Source organism: Zophobas morio, unplaced genomic scaffold (genome assembly GCF_036711695.1).
Source record: "Zophobas morio isolate AGI-343-1 ecotype UQ-CSIRO unplaced genomic scaffold, CSIRO_AGI_Zmor_V1 ptg000012l, whole genome shotgun sequence".
Taxonomy (NCBI): Eukaryota; Metazoa; Arthropoda; class Insecta; order Coleoptera; family Tenebrionidae; genus Zophobas; species Zophobas morio.
The window spans coordinates 21,086,560-21,104,339 of record NW_026972117.1 but is presented as its reverse complement, the minus strand read 5'-3'; the positions used below and the strand labels follow the sequence as shown (position 1 = coordinate 21,104,339).

The following is a 17,780-nucleotide window of genomic DNA, read 5'->3' as shown; positions in this document are numbered from 1 at the left end:
AGTTTCCACTCCCACTCGACAGAGAACATAATTAGCCCTGCCCACCCGCCCTGCCCCCTTTTCAGTGATTAATTTTATTAGATCTGAAGGAAATTAATGATTTTATAATGAAATAAAATTAGTCCTTAGAATTAGAAAAGGGAGGGCGGGGCTAGTACTTGTTAGGCTAAGACTGATTTCAGCAAATGACATACTCTCTAAGAAAATAGAGGGTGAGTGGGAGGGGCTAATACTTGCCAAGATAAGACTGATTTTGTCAAATGACATACCCTTTAAGAAAATAAAGGGTGGGTGGGGGAGCTTATACTTGTGAAGATAAAACTGATTTTGCCAAAAGATGTACTTTCTAAGAAAATAGAGGGTGGGTGGGCGGGGCTAGTATTTGATAAGATAAGACTGATTTTACTAAATGAGATCGCTAAGAAAATATAAGGCGGGTGGGCAGGGTTAGTACCTGCTAAGATAAGATCGATCTTGGCAAATTACATACCTTCCAAGAAAAGAGAGGGTGGGTGGGCGGGGCTGGTACTTACTAAGATAAGAGTGATTTTGGCAAATGAGATACCCTCTAAGAAAAGAGAGGGTGGGTGGGTGGGACTAGTACCTGTTAAGACTCATTTTGGCAAATGACATTTTCTCTAAAAAAAAAGAGGGTGGGCGGGAGAAATTTAATTAAATTATTATAAATAAAAACCCTAGAGGCTCCAAAGCACTTTCAAATTCTTTCCAAACAGGAATATCTAGAACTTCAAGATTGTTTTAAATTTTTCTAAAAAATAGAACACCAAAGTCCCCCAAAATTGTTTAAATAATTTACAAAAAAAAAATCTCCATGGGCTCCCAAAATAACACACCAACTATTTTCCAAAATTTGTTGAATACATTTTCTTCTAGATTTCGAATCTAGAAGTCATTTTCGGCTTTCGTTATCTGCTAAGATAAGACCGATTGTGGCAAATGACATACTCTCTAAGAAAATAAAGGGTGGGTGGGTGGTTCTAGTATTTGATAAGATAAGACTGATTTTGCTAAATGAGATACCTAAGAAAATATAAGGCAGGTGGGCAGGGTTAGTACCTGCTAAGATAAGATCGATCTTGGCAAATTACATACCTTCCAAGAAAAGAGAGGGTGGGTGGGCGGGGCTGGTACTTACTAAGATAAGAGTGATTTTGGCAAATGAGATACCCTCTAAGAAAAGAGAGGGTGGGTGGGTGGGGCTAGTACCTGTTAAGACTAATTTTGGCAAATGACATTTTCTCTAATAAAAAAGAGGATGGGCGGGAGAAATTTAATTAAATTATTATAAATAAAAACACTGGAGGCTCCAAAGCACTTTCAAATTCTTTCCAAACAGGAATACCTAGAACTTCAAGATTGTTTTAAATTTTTCTAAAAAATAAACACCAAAGTCCCCCAAAATTGTTTAAATAATTTACAAAAAAAAATCTCCATGGGCTCCCAAACTAACACACCACTTATTTTCCAAAATTTGTTGAATACATTTTCTTCTAGATTTCCAGAAGTCATTTTCGGCTTCGTTTGTTCGGAAATTCCTACCGCTTTTCCAAAATCGCTAATTGAAATATAGTAATTTTTGGGCGGGGCTAGTAGTTGCTAAGATAAGACCGATTTTGGCAAATGATATACTTTCAAAGAAAATAGAGGGCGGGTGGGCGGGGCTAGTATTTGATAAAAAAGATTGATTTTGGTAGTTTTGACATTTTCGAATATTATTTTCGAAAATTAGTTGAATACATTTTCTTCTACATTTCGGTATCCAGAAGTCATTTTCGGTTTCGTTTCTTCGGAAATTCCTACCGTTTTTCCAAAATTGCTAATTGAAATATATCAATTTTTACAATTCCGTCAAAAAATTTTTGTTGATAAAAAAAGACATTTTTGTAATTTTTGTTTCATAAAATACAATTATTTTAATAATGTATTTTGTGGTTTTTGTATATTCACAGAAATGTTGAAAATTTATTTATTTGAGACAATAGAGAAGTCAGAACCGGTCAGATCACGTTAAGTCAGATCAGGTGCATTAAATAAGAAATTAATTTTATAGCAGATAGTATAACAAGAAAAAAAAACGATTAGTGCTTTTATTTTACTGTTTTTACATCTTAGATTCTATTATTAGTTTTCATTCCGACTGGACAGAAGAACATAATTAGCCCCGCCCACCCGTCCTGTCCCGTTTTCAGCGATTAATTTTATCCGATCTGAAGGAAATGGATGATTTTATACTGAACAAAAATAAAATTAGTCGTTAAAATGAGAAGAGGTGGGGTGGGCGGGCCTAGTACTTTTAAGATAAGACTGATTTTAGCAAATGACATACTCTCTAAGAAAATAGAGGGTGAGTGGGAGGGGCTAATACTTGCCAAGATAAGACTGATTTTGCCAGATGACATATCTTATAAGAAAATAAAGGGCAGGTGGGTGGGAACGAGTACTTGTCAAGATAAGACTGATTTTAGCAAACGAGCTACTCTCTAAGAACATAAAGGGTGGGTGGGTGGGGCTAGTATTTGATAAGATAAGTTTGATTTTGCCAAATGAGATCCCTAAGAAAATATAGGGCGGGTGGGCAGGGTTAGTACCTGGTAAAATAAGATCGATTTTGGCAAATTACATACCTTCCAAGAAAAGAGAGGGCGGGTGGGCAGGGTTAATACCTGGTAAAATAAGATCGATTTTGGCAAATTACATACCTTCCAAGAAAAGAGAGGGTGGGTGGGCGGGGCTAGTATTTGATAAATTAAGATTGGTTTTGGCAGTTTTGACATTTTCGACCATTTTTAACTATTTTCGAAAAATGTATTCATTCTTCTAGATTTCGAAATTTAGAAGTCCTTTTCGGTTTCGTTTCTTCGGAAATTCCTACCGTTTTTCCAAAATTGCTAATTGAAATATATCAATTTTTACAGTTCCATCAAAATGACTGGCTATAATGTTTTTATAGATAAAAAAAGACATTTTTGTAATTTTTGTTTCATAAAATACAATTATTTCAATAATATATTTTGTGGTTTTTATATGTTCATTTAAGACAATAGAGAAGTCAGAACCGGCCAGGTCACGTTAGGTCAGATCAAGTGCATTAAATAAGAAATTAATTTTATAGCAAATAGTCTAACAAAAAAAAAAACTATTAGCGCTTTTATTTCACTTTTTTACGTCTTAGATTCTATTATTAGTTTCCACTCCCACTCGACAGAAGAACATAATTAGCCCCGCCCACCCGCCCTGCCTCCTTTTCAGTGATTAATTTTATCCGATCTGAAGGAAATGAATGATTTTATACTGAATAGAAATAAAATTAGTCCTTAGAATGAGAAAAGGTGGGGTGGGCGGAGCTAATACTTGTAAAGCTAAGACTGATTTTAGCAAATGACATACCTTCTAAGAAAATAAAAGGCGAATAGACGGGGTTGGTACTTGCTAAGATGATGTACCCTCTAGAAAATAAAGGGCAGGTGGTTGTCAAATGACACCCTCTGAAAAAATATGGAGCGGGTGGACGGGGTTAATACTTGCTAAGACAAAACTGATTTTGGCAAATGACATACCCTTTAAGAAAATAAAGGCAAAAGATGTACTTCCTAAAAAAATTGAGGGTGGGTGGGCGGGGCTAGTATTTGATAAGATAAAACTTATTTTGGCACTTTTGACATTTTCTACCATTTCCCCCCCAAAAAAATATATATTTTCGAAAATTAGACATTCCGCGATCGAGGTTGTTCTAGAGTGCCGATCGCGACTTCCGCTTCCAGGCTTTTCTTCAATAGAGCGCCGCCGTCGGTGATGAAGAGTCACCACCGCTCATCACTGTATACTGTAGAAAACTCATATGCGCCATACCGGGTTTGTTTCGTCACAATATTTTAACTAAACTCTTTTCTACAATATTTATACTGAATGAAATAATAGAAACTCGTTTTAAATGAAGCTATAGTCCTTCGTCTTGTCGCTAGTGAAAGTCAAGGTACTGAAATTTCATAAATGAATAATATATGGTTCATCAAGAGTGCTGAAAGGAAATTAAAAAATAGGTCGGAAAGTGTGGCCCTAGGGAGTGTATACTACACAAATGCACCAAACAAACATGCACTGATCGATATTTTCATTCCAGTAATATCAATTTTTGGCAAAGCTTTAGTAAAAGCACTCTATTATTGAAATTTCGATCATTACAGCAAAAAATTACGAAGTTATTCAGAAAAAATCTCACTATTGCAGATATCATTAATCATCCAGATTTCTGTCAGAGCGATAATATCAAGATTACATGTACTACAAACACTGTTATAGAATCGTTCACCTTTGCTCGAAAGCCGCGGACATTATGATAACAAAATTGAATTGTTCTGATTACAACTATAGACGCAAAATTTTGTTTTTAATGTTTAATTTGTTTTGCTTTTTTACACAAATTTATGTGACGAGCAGTGCAATCAGACGGATTCTAAATAATATTTTAATCCGATTTAGTATTGTTAATTCTTACTATCTTATTTGGTTAAAAAAAATGTAATATATATTTAGATACTTCAACATTTTTTGAAAACGTCATAATTTTTTGGAAAGGATCTAATAACCAAATTTTAATATGTAGTCGTACTGAAAGTCACGCAATATAATTTTTTTTATTGTATACAAATTTTATTTAGTTTAAGATATTGTACTTAACAAATTTTGAATTGACATCATTTTTTTGAAGTGTTTCATTGTCTTAAAGATAATCCCAAACATAATCAGCATTTTAGATTAAACGATGTAGTAGTTTCGGGGATTACCTCTTCTAAAGATTTCCAACGCATACTTTTGGGGAAAATGTACATTTTTGCATTCTACGAACTGTGAAATCCTACTGAAAGATTGGACGAGACGTGTATCAAAATAACCTACCCATCAGAAAGTATAAAATGAAAGCATATTATTGAAACACAACGGATTCAATATCTATTTTAGTTGATAAACTGTTGGATATTAAGAAATTTGATCGATTTCCGCTTAACGCCCCCTTAATTTAAAACGCCGACACATTTTCCTTGTATCTCTATTAATTTACCATTTAAGGGAGGACCTCTAGAGTATTTCTTGCTTTTAATTTTAGTAGAACGCGCTCGCTGGTTTAAATGTGGTCAGCGTGCCAAACTTCCGACATCCCAGCGAACGACTTAAGAACTCGCTCCCTGGTAGATACTTTGGTACTTAAGTGCATAAGAAGTTGTAAAGTGACTTTAGGATTACGGTTTCGTAAGTAGGTCAGACTAAAATCAAATCGTTAAACTCCTCGAGTAGTTGAGGCACAACTTAGTGTTAAATCTTTAGAAACTCAACCCTCTAATCTGCAAGTTTTAAAAGTCTTCTTCTATAAGGCGCCATATCATAAAAAAATCCCCGAAAACGCCAAATCTGTCATAATACAAGTGTCAACCTTCACTCAATCTCCCTTATCAGCGTTATCAAAAGTAGCTGCTCATTAAAAGCCAATGATCGTCTCATTTCGATCATTCCGTCCGGCCGACGTCGGCCCCGCACGGTGTTTGAACCGCGCCGCCGCCAGCTCTGTCGGTCAGTGGGTGGCATAATCAATAGACGTCGAGTCGGAAGTGTCGGGAGCGGTGCTGTGAGTGGAGTGAATGAATATTTGGAGACCATGCAGCCGCCTCCGAGAAAGGTGGGCCCCACACCGCCGCCACACTCACATACACACACTATAAACCCTCCTGTCGCAATTCCAGGGAAACTACGCCAAATTCCTCAAAAACCTCCACGCGGAGCAGATCAACAAACTCAACCTCAAGAACCACCACGAGTGCGAACTGCTCGAGGACATCAAGAGCTTCACGATCAAGCGGTCGGCGCTCGAGAGGACGTACGCGGAAGTAATGGGGTTTGAGGGGCCGTGTGCAGGGGTATTGATTCCTGATTCTTGCAGGAATTGCTCAAGTTGACCTCGCAGTTCCTCAACAAGAAAGCACCCAACATCCCGGACATCAAGTTGGATGGAAGCGAAGAGAAATGGTGAGTGTTCTGGTGGTGTGGAAGGGTGAGAGTGGTTTGTTGTTATTTTGGGGGTTGCGTTGCATGTGGTTAGGTGGTTGGCAGCACTTCCGATGTGGCTTTTAGTGGACTGGCCTATTTTATTCTCTTCAGCTATTGAATTTTTATCGTCAAAGTACCGAAATAATAACGAAAGATTTTTACGACTTTGGTGCAAATTTGACAATAGTAGTCGAAATTTATGTCTTCTGGATTGTTTCCAACAGTTTGTACAACTTCCGACCCTCGATCAATTCATTTATTGGAAATGTGGAATACGTAACCAAAATTTTTTGCTCAAACGGCCAACTGTAAAAATATCGTTAAAAACATATTTTTATGTATATGTACGTATGAACAATTTCTTTCATGCGACTTTATAAGAAATTACATGAATACGATACTTGACAATTTCAATGACGCAATCCTAAGTAGGGTCGTGTCAAGTGACTCGTGTTTGCAAATTTTGTTTTTTCTTTTTAGCACTTACAAAAAATTGCTGTATTAAATTAGAAAAGAAAATAGTCTTAAAAAGGCAAGAGCAAAGGCTCCCTGTAACAGTAAAATATGATGCAATTTGCATTACGTAGTGCATAAAAGGCAAATTATGAGCTGTTGACTGACTTTCAAAGGAAATGGCATATTCTTAATTAACGGATATGTACCTAGTTCAAAGATGTTCTTTCATAAAATCCTTACTGAGTGCACACTACAATTTATATTGGTGTGTGAATTTCTTTACAAAAAGTTTATTTTTTTATTTTTTAAATGGACAATTCAGATATTATATCTTTTGTAATAAATATCTAACAATACACATTTCAACGATATACTCGTAATAGCTAAACTGTTTAACCTTCCCTGTGTCGTTGACGGTTGAAGATATTTTTTTCGTTGGCTTTAATTTGGAAAAACTTTTCTCACAAGACGCAAGGGAGACGGGAAGCGGCGCAGCAACTTAATTTGTAATCGAGTCGTCATTGGAAAGGATTTAGCAAGTCGGTGATTATACCACACGGATGTCAAAAAATGACAAATGTAAAAGCAAAAGTGGTGGAAACTTTTAATAAAATAAGAGTGAAATTACGAGGACATTTGGTACAAGATCAATTAATTTTATGAAATAAATTACATCACAGTAGGTAAATGGCCAATATTCGATCCTAGGAGGAAAATCAGCAATATTTTTTGGAGTTCTCTTATCTTTCGACTTGTCACTTCCTTCCTTTTTTTTTGCAGAGACGAAATTTCTTGAAACTTTGTTACACTTCGTTTTACTGAATTGCAAAAAAGGACATAGTCGACGATGCTCGGAATTCATCCAAATCGGCTTGAATCGAGTCCTCCCACAGACCATTACCCTCTTTCTGGCCAATGAAAATGGCATTTTTCAGTGAATACGCAAATCTACAAATAAAATTCTGAAAAGAACTGTTTTTAATGTAAATATTATTTCTTTAGGAAGCAATAACAAGTAATAAAATAAGAGATGCAAGGTTAGAGAGAGTAGAGAAGTTAATGTTTCGTCAAATGTAGCTCAACTGTTAAGTAGGTGGATTTATTTCACAATTGAAAAACCCTCTCGCGCTTTTAACAATGAAATCAAATGTTAGGTATCAACGTCAATAAAAAATCAAATTATTACGATAAGTGTGGCAGCCAATTTCAGTTATGGCGGTGGAGAAATCAAAATTCCTCATCATAATCTGTTATCCTTCATTGGGGATTTTACTATACTGACATTTCTATGCCCAAAAAACCTGCCGCGTATTTTTACTAGATCTTTGCAAACTAGCCATCAAGTCTTAATTTCAATATCTATTTGGGCAATCACAAAACTACAAATTTTATCTAGAAACTGTGTGTCCAGCTTTCACCTTCTGTCCGTTTTTTCAATTAAGTACAAATTCTATTTCTCTCGAATTTAGAATGATACCTGAATGAGTATTAAAATTACTTACTTAAGTTAATTACGCCACACAATCAAGAATTTTAACCAACAAGAATTTACGTGATGTTAAATGCAGCCACACTTTATTAACAATTTTAGATAAAAGATTTACATGAGATTAAGTGATGTGTTAATTTGAGTTACTAACTAAATCAAAATGTATTCGTAGATTTCCTCGTGAATTCAACCCCACATCACATGTAAAAACACATATTCAATATACGATCAAAATCACAATAAGATGGTCTTGGAAACGCTGCACTCCAAAGCCGCGCCGTCAAGAATAAATGTTCAAATTCAAACCAAAAAAAAAAAAAAAAAATTAAATCTGCAAGAGAAAACTGGTCGAAAGTTATTTCGACAGAAATTCTCTCGCTTCCGAAGCACAAATACTGCTTCTGTGAAAAAGTATAAAATTTGATTTTGCGGAATTTTACTTTTTTGTGATAACCTCTATGGAGTAAAAACAAATATACAAGGTACTAGGAAAAAAGGTTGGTTTTACCTTCTTAAAAAAAAAACAGTTGGAAGCCACGCGAAAATTTAATATTCTTAAAAAAGGGCAGTTGGTACCCCCGAGAAGATTTCATATTCTTAAAAAAAAACAGTTGGGACCCCCGAGAAGGTTTTACATAAAAAAAAGACATTTGGGGCTCCCGAGAAAGTTTTATACATTTTATAAAAAAGACAGTTGGGACCCCCGAGAAGGTTTCACATTAACAAAAAGACGTTTGGGGCTCCCAAGAAGGTTTACATTTTTAAAAGAGACAGTTGGGACTCCCGAGAAGGTTACACATACTAAAAAAAAAACCACTTGGCGCCCCCGAGAAGGTTTTACACTTTGAAAAAAGACAGTTGGGATCCCCGAGAAGGTCTCACATTCTTAAAAAAAGACATTTGACGCCTTCGAGAAAGTTTTACATTTTTAAAAAAGACAATTGGGGCTCCCGAGACGGTTTTATATTTTAAAACAAGATGGTTGGGACCCCCGAGAAGGTTTCACATTCTTCAAAAAAGACAGTTGGGACCCCCGAGAAGGTTTCACATTCTTAAAAAGACAATTGGCGCCCTCGAGAAGGTTTTATACTTTTAAAAATGACATTTGGGACCCCCGAGAAGATTTCACATTCTAAAAAAAAATTTGGTGCCCCTGTGAAGGTTATACATTCTTAAAAAAGACAGTTGGGACCACCGAGAAGATTTCACAGTCCTGAAAAAGTACATTTGGCGCCCTCGAGATGGTTTTACATTTTTACAAAGACAGTTGTGACCTCCGAGAAGATTTCACATTCTAAAAAAAAGGCATTTGGCGCCCTCGAGAAGGTCTGACATTTTTAAAAAAAGACAGTTGAGAATGTTGAGATCCCCAAGAAGGTTTCACATTAAAAAAAAGATATTTCGGGCTCGCGAGAAGGTTTTACATTTTAAAACAAGATACTTGGGACCCCCGAGAAGGTTTTACATAAAAAAAGACATTTGGGGTTTCCGAGAAGGTTTTACGTAAAAAAAGACAGTTGGAACCCCGAGAAGGTTTTACATAAAAAACCACAGTTGGGACTCCCGAGAAGGTTACACATACTAAAAAAAACACTTGGTGCCCATGAGAAGGTTTTACATTTTGAAAAAAGATAGTTGGGATCCCCAAGAAGGTCTCACATTCTTAAAAAAAGACATTTGACGTCCTCGAGAAAGTTTTACATTTTTAAAAAAGACATTTAGGGCTCAGGAGACGGTTTTATATTTTAAAACAAGATAGTTGCGACCCCCGAGAAGGTTTTACATAAAAAAAGACATTTGGAGCTTCCGAGAACGTTTTACATTAAAAAAAAAAAAGATATTTGGGGCTCACGAGAAGATTTCACATTAAAAAAAAAAGACATTTGGCGTCCTCGAAAAAGTTTTACATTTTTAAAAAAGACAGTTGAGATCTCCGAGAAGGTTTCACATTAAAAAAAAAATTAAAAATTTTGGAGCTCCCGAGGTTTTACATTAAAAAAAAACTACAGTTGGGACTCCCGAGAAGGTTTTATATTAAAAAAAAGAGATTTAGGGCTTCCGAGAAGGTTTTACTTAAAAAAGAACGTTGGGACCCCGAGAAGGTTTTATATTAAAAAAATACATTTGGGGCCCCCGAGAAGGTTTTATACATTTTTAAAAATGACAGTTGGGACCCCCGAGAAGGTTTTACATAAAAAAAACACAGTTGGGACTCCCGAGAAGGTTGCACATACTAAAAAAAAAACACTTGGCGCCCCCGAGAAGGTTTTACATTTTGAAAAAAGACAGTTGGGATCCCCGAGAAGGTCTTAAAAAAAGACATTTGACGCCTTCGAGAAAGTTTTACATTTTTAAAAAAGACATTTAGGGCTCCCGAGACGGTTTTATATTTTAAAACAAGATAGTTGGGACCCCCGAGAAGGTTTTACATAAAAAAAGACATTTGGAGCTACCGAGAACGTTTTACATTAAAAAAAAGAAGATATTTGGGGCTCACGAGAAGATTTCACAATCTAAAAAAAGTACATTTGGCGTCCTCGAAAAAGTTTTACATTTTTAAAAAAGAGAGTTGAGATCCCCGAGAAGGTTTCACATTAAAAAAAAAACATTTGGCGCCCGCGAGAAGGTTTTACATAAAAAAAAATACAGTTGGGACCCCCAAGAAGGTTTAATTAAAAAAAAAACATTTGGCGCCCCCAAGAAGGTTTTACATTTTTAAAAAAGATAGTTGGGACCCCCAAGAAGGTTTTAATTTGACAGATGTAAAAATTCCAAGATTCTTTCTCTCAAGATGAATCAGTGACATGAAAATCAGAACACCCAGTAATAGTAGGCGGATTTTAATAATTTTTGATATACGTGGTAATTACGGTTATGGAAGTAAATGATCAAAATTTGAAGTGATTCAAAAACATAACGTGTTGATGGTCCCGGACCAAAATTTTCGAAAAATTCGATTTGAAATGAAATTTTTCATGGGTGAATGGCAGTAGTCTTACAGGTTCGTGGGGGAAATACCCGTTATCGACGTCCTTAAACAGTGTTCTTTTTTGGAAAATTTAATTTTTTGTTTCAGCTTTGTTCGATTATTGAATTTTTTTCATTTTTTATTAAAATAACATACCTTTTAGTTCTTTTTGAATAAACGTATTACAATAAGCGTTGCATAGCAACATCAAAGTATTACAACCGAAATCGTACTTTTTTTGCACATTTTCGGATCTTTAAAAAAAAAGGGTGGCCCATTTTTCGTGCCGGTGAGTGTATATATATTGAAAATTGTAATTTTTAATTTTAGCAGTTCTGGAAAAATATTGAAATTTTTGATGATATGAAGCCCAAAGTTGTAGTTTACAAGAACCAGATGAAATCTATAAGAAAATGTCTTTGAGTAATGCTCGAAAAACGCTGAAAAAAATTTATACCATGGAGAAAGACTTTGAAAATTTGAAATTTTTGAAAAATTGCTTAAATATACCCCCCGCCTACCCGCACTTTTTTTTCTTACAGCAAAATCAGTCTTATCTTAGCAAATATCTGCTAGCCCCGCCCACCTACCCTTTATTTTTGTAGAGAATGTCATTTGTCAAAATTAGTCTTATCTTGGCAAGTACTACTACGGATATGGCAGAAAAACTGATCGTTTACTTATCTTAATATATGTATATATACAAAAAATTATTAAAATATTCTTATTATTACTGGGTGTTCTGATTTTCATGTCACTTAGTATATTTAAGATTAGTTTAAAAGAACTGTTTTAAAATGTATAACACTTAAGTAAAAACATTCAGAAATTTGATATAATGTGATAAACAAAAGTGTAAACCGAATTTCCTGGCACCTGGGTTATATGAATAATTTCATGACCGTTAAATTGCATTCGAAAAAGGAACACTCAAAAATTTTAACATGAACTGAGAATTTACAAACAATCAAACAAAAATAACACGATCTATTGACAACGTTATTGAAAAATTTCACACATTTCAGATAAAATTAAATATAAATTTTCTACCGGATTAAAATAACCCACATTCTCAAAAGAGCATCATTTGGAACTAACTTTTCGTAAAAATCCGTAGAATTATGTCATTATTGTACTTCTTGCAAAAATTTACAAAATTACAACCGCAAATCAAACTCAATCCATTAATTCCAACAGACAAAGACAGAAGAAATAAAACAAAAGGATTTTCTTGCGAGTTCTTAAAAGCGCCAAGTTTATCAAGAAGGCAACATAATCGATAAAAACCACTTTGATTTTTTTCTTGCAAGCCGCACCTCCTTATTGGTATCATTGCATTTTTTTCTTGATGAGACGCTTACCACCACCCTTTGCCGTCGGCCGCCCGCACACCTGCCTGGCACGGTCCTGAATTCGTAAGCTTCCTGTTTTTTTACGGGTCTCCAATTCAATTTAAATTTTGTGTTCATATAAATGGAAATCGGGAGAGCGCATTTCCACCAAATATAATTAAATTTATAAATCAATTTTATATGCACATAATTCTTCGGTATTTAAGGTTTTTCATGCCGGTTCAAAACACCCCAGACCATTGTAACAAACAACAAATTTAACACTGTAACAGTTCTACAATAGTTTTAGAAGTTTCAATAATTGTGAAGGAGCGTTGTTTTGGCGGTTAAAAGGCGTCTAAAATAGTCCTTTAAAATCCATCTAGATTCTCGATGTTGTACCTGTAAAAATGTTTAAATTAAATATAGGTTAAAATACATAAACACAGTTTACTACCTTGATAGAATCGAAATGTTCACTGAAAAACAGCCGCCTCAAGCCATGTTCCTAGCCCGTTAAAACAGGTTGAGATGGCAGCGATATTTTTTTGTAACTTCTTCCTATAAAGTTCCACCCTTAACGGAGCTTTAACATTTTTTTTAACAGTAGATACCAACATATTTACGTCTTCGTATTGATCCGAATAAGCATAGGTCAAAAAAATTATATACACCATTTTGGTCCCCGGAACCATCGTTAACGTACCTTAAAAAATAAAAATAGTCCATTTTGCCTAAAATCCGGGCTTCAATAATTGCCTCATTTGTATTCAAACAATTTTTGCTTCCTCCGACATGTTTTAAAAAATTTTCTACGCAAAAATCTTGGTAAATCCAAAACAAACTGAGCGCGTTTTATCGAATCTCTTACCACTGTTGGTAGAGTTGGCTGATACAAAAATCCTGATTTGATTGCAAGTATCGAACACTGAATTCCACCTATTTTCTTGGTGCTTTCAAATACTGCGAAGGTTTCCCGGATCACATCAGTTGCAACGTTCGAAGTGATCTCTTTAGTCCAAATTACACCACTTTTATCGAAGGTTCGTCTACATACATTTTTTTGTTAAGATTGCGTTTTTAATCTCTTCTGTTAAGAACTGGAAATTTCCACGTGTCTCTAAGAATATATATATTTTTTAAATATACTTTTGATATTTCAAGATAATTACATGTTCTTTAATATTGTTACGAAATAAACCCATACGTCGCCTCGGTACGACACCTATGGGCCGTCGAGAACTTTCTGATCTTACGCCAATGATGATTCATCCTCAATGCGACCCAGCGACGAGGCGCTAAAGAAACGCCTGGAAGCGGAAGTCGCGAACGGCAATCCAGAAAGATCACGATCGCGCAAATCTAGAAGGAAGTATGGGTTTTAAATAAAGACCACCTTCGGGAACGATTATTATTCAGATAGTTGAGTCAAGAAAAATTGCGCCGGAATTATTTTTGTACATAATCACTCTGTAATTAGTCGTGTAACTTTTCAAAAAGAAGGATCATCTCAATCCTTAGATAGGGTAAATGAATAGCATTTTCTTTTCTAATGATCATTAAGAATTTATATCAACAAGAAAAACAAACACCAATTGCACTACAAACAAAACCCACACGAACTCTTGACAGTAATTTGGATAAATAACACATTTTTATTTTTTCTGTTATGTTTACATTTATTTTTCAACACTGATTACTGTTGTTGTTGTTAATAACGTATTAACTCTTTTCTAATATTATTCTTACCTACTATTTGCATGACCTAAGTATAATTTTATAAGAAATATTTTTCCAGGTTAAAAGGAAATTTTCGTTATACGTACTCGAAACAAATATTTAGATAATTGCTCATTTAATTACTCATAATTAATCATAGCCAAAATTACTTGTAATCGCTGTCTGCATCACACTGTGTTGAAATACCGTCACAGAGTGCTTGAACCGAAATTTTCTACTAAAACGTAGGTTAGATATGTTTTATAAACTAGAATAAGAATTTTTTACAAAGTTCCAAAATTTGCTTACGAGGCATCAGATTTTATGTTGTAACTGGTAGAACATTGCTACCTGTTTCGGCATCAAGCACAAAATTTGTATGCTTGATGAAATTCACATATACTCATATCTCATAAAAATGTTTTTTCCAAATCTTAGTAAATATTCGGGAAATTTTATTAATGCAAGAGATTCAAAAAGTCACTTCATGACAAAGAGTATAAAAGATTATCAAATGCAAATACATATGTATTATATACAAGTTATACAGGGTTATGATAGATTAATGCACAAAATTTATAAAAAGCGCAGTATTTGTTAAAAAAAAATGCAAAAACATGTCAAGCTTTTAATTTTATTCTCCATCTTTTCGCATATGTCAAAAAATTTTACGTCAAATGACATAATATCCTAACACTAATTATTCTCGTAAATGAAATCTCTCATTTAAAAAAATCATTGATGACGTCATGATTTTTGTCAAAAGATGGAGAGTAAAATGAAAAGCTTGATATGTTTTTGCATTTTTTTCAAAAACAAATGCTGCGCTTTTTATAAATTTTGTGCATTACTTTATCATAACCCTGTATATTAATATTTCAGAATCATATCAAAAAACAACCATGGAAAAAGCAAATCGAAATCCAACTTTGAAGCCAACTTCAATATGGTTCATTACTTCATTAGATAATGTAATAATATTCGATAGAAGTACTTTAGGTGTTGTTTATTTTCATTGACTAGAATTTTCGTAATTCTTAATTGTTCCGAAGTTTTCCCACTTACCTAGTTCGTTTTTACTAACATTTTTTTGTGATAATTCCTGAGCGTAATCGGTCGACTCTCTACTTTTACGTTTTCTTGACGCTTCATGACCCCTAAACTACGAAGAAATTGGTCTCCCGTTTCCGTCTGTTTGTGTGTCCGTCTGTCCGTCTGTTTGTCGTCCTGGATTTTTATTAAACAGATAATCTCCGAAAGTACTCGATTGTTCACAAATTTTGTATTTATATTAGAAATATCATGTAAATTGTAAAACGCGAACCAAAATTTATCAATAATGTGATGACGTCACTTCAAAATTGCACATAGTAAATGGGTTTTAAATTGTATGAAATAACATAGACCCACACATGTAGTTTATGACTCCGTATTGAGTTTTACCCGAAACGTCCAGATTTTTGAAAAAAAAAGTCAAAATAATAAAACAACATTTTGCAATTTAATTTTGATTCTGCAAAATCGAATGCAGATGTTTTAAAGTTACGATGAACTTGATAAATCTTTAAAAAAAACTGCATTTACTTATACACACAATAAATTGATGACTTCATCTGAAAATTCTACCCAAAATGTGCAAAATATGATGTGACTACTTTCCTTTTGTGCTGTGCCTAGTATTATCCATGTTGATGAAGTCGTCACAAATTTTTTATTGGTCAAATTAAGAACGAGTCACCCTATTTTCTCGAAAATGTGAAGAATACGCACGTCTGTATATAATAATGATAAAATAAGAATTACAATATTCAGAACATTTTGTTCGATTGCGGTTGAGTTAATAATTTTAATCCTGTGTTTTGAGAAGACAAACTTATTCAAATCAAACTAATTTCTACGTGACATTCTTTCGATGTATAAACATCAATAAACACTTGAACGTCAGATTGCTATTACCTAGTGTTAAAGGACAAGGGTTGTTAGAGATGGATTATTTTAAGTTCAACATGGTGAGTCATCAGAATCTGATAACGGACTGTCAGTCAGTAGCGTAACATGCACACTTCAGAAGGGGTTTGTTTTTTAAATTTATTTTTTTAAATCGCAAACAATAACACGCGGAAATTAAATTTAAGTGAACCATACGAAAATGGTATGTTTCATTCTACTTCAGGAGCGAGGGAAGTTCTGTCGAAACAACTCTCGACCAATTTTTTTGATGTTATGACTATATTTTTTTTATAATTATATTGTGACTTTTGAGCAAATTACGAGCACAACAATTATTTGTCTAAATAATAGAATATTGGGAATTTTTAACAGAATGGTTTTTGGAATGGCATCTACTTAATGGAATTTTTGGATTATTATCCCCGGAATTTTAGCATTAATTTTACACTTATTGGAATGCACCGGGATTATTGGAATTTACTCTAATTAGTTGAAATTATTTGGGAAATATTTAAAATTAGCTTTATATTAGACGCGTGCTTTTACACAATGCATTTGAACTCAGGATAGTGTATTACATTATGAAATAATTTAAGACTCACCAACAGCGTAATTTTCGTGGTAAAAAAAATAAATGTTCATCTTAGATAGAATAAAAAGTATTCTTTAAGCCTCTCGCTTTTTAATCTTTCTATAGATGTAACATGTAAGCTTCACAACAGAAAAACCACAGTAGATTACAAATCCCTAATTCGGATTTAATAAAAGGACTGAATAACAGTTCCTTCGAAATAACGTTTTATAAATCTTTTGATAAATCCGCTAAAGCTTTGGAACCTATATTTTCTAAAAATGTGTTTTATTTGTTTGTCAACGAAGATGATACTTATGTCAATTATGTGTTGTGTACGGGATAGGATTTAATTCTGACGTTTTCTCAGAGAAAAAGTAAGAAATTTACATTTAGTCAAATTGAATTCTGTGTTCACTTCACAATTATCAAAAATTTTACGGATCATTTTAATCATGAAATCGGAAACAAAAATCCATAACAGGAAAAGAAACAAAATTCATATCTGTCGCTTGAAAAACATATTGATAAGAGGGTATTAAGCTTCTGAATTTATTCTAAATCTGTTGTTTAAATATTGACCCTACTAGTGTACAGATACGAGGATGAAGTACATTGCACTGTAATTTGCGATAACAACTTATCAACAAATTTGCACCTAAATGTTGCTGGAACCATACACGTTTACATAAATAAACTGAAAATATCGGAGCTGATGCGATTTCTGTAATAACTTCATCAGTACCAATTTCAATCTGACACAGTCAGCTTTTAAAAAAGTTACAGTTAATGGTGCAATTCCAGGCGTCATGTTCTTTGTAAATCGTTTATCTGCAGACATTTTCCCAGAAATGGAAGTCTTTGAAACGCTCGAATACAAATAATAATTACAGCAGCACTTCGGTTTTAAAGCTACGAAGACCCAGGCAGATGGAATGATGTTTCTTCGGGTATTAATTTTAAGAACATTATTTTTATCTTGGATCCCCTTTTGCCTTTTTACGACTCATTTTCCTCATTTACAGGCGACCTAACGCCCAAAAAGCCATCGCACTATCTGAATACTACCCCTGTGTAGTTAAAATCTCGGACGAGTGCTTTGAACCATAAATTGCATAGCTTTTTAGTTAAAAACTACTATTCTCGTAAATTTAGGACGGTGGCAACTTATTGTTACGAAGTTTCCAGTTTTATTAAAAGTTGGTTAATGGACTACTCGTGTGTGACGACCTATGT

The 17,780-nt window shown here is 34.2% G+C and overlaps 1 protein-coding gene across 3 annotated transcripts in view; it reads left to right on the top strand.

Moving 5' to 3' along the window:
- The first annotated feature begins 5,541 nt into the window (after positions 1 to 5,541).
- Positions 5,542 to 17,780, top strand: part of LOC135128015 (protein nervous wreck-like) — an 81,964-nt gene continuing 69,725 nt past the window's right edge. For all 3 annotated transcript variants that reach the window (XM_064054798.1, XM_064054797.1, XM_064054796.1), the window contains exons 1-3: positions 5,542 to 5,692; positions 5,757 to 5,900; positions 5,954 to 6,039. In XM_064054798.1, the coding sequence (XP_063910868.1) occupies positions 5,672 to 5,692; positions 5,757 to 5,900; positions 5,954 to 6,039 (251 nt within the window). In that variant the 5' untranslated portion in view covers positions 5,542 to 5,671. The remainder of the gene's footprint in view (positions 5,693 to 5,756; positions 5,901 to 5,953; positions 6,040 to 17,780) is intronic.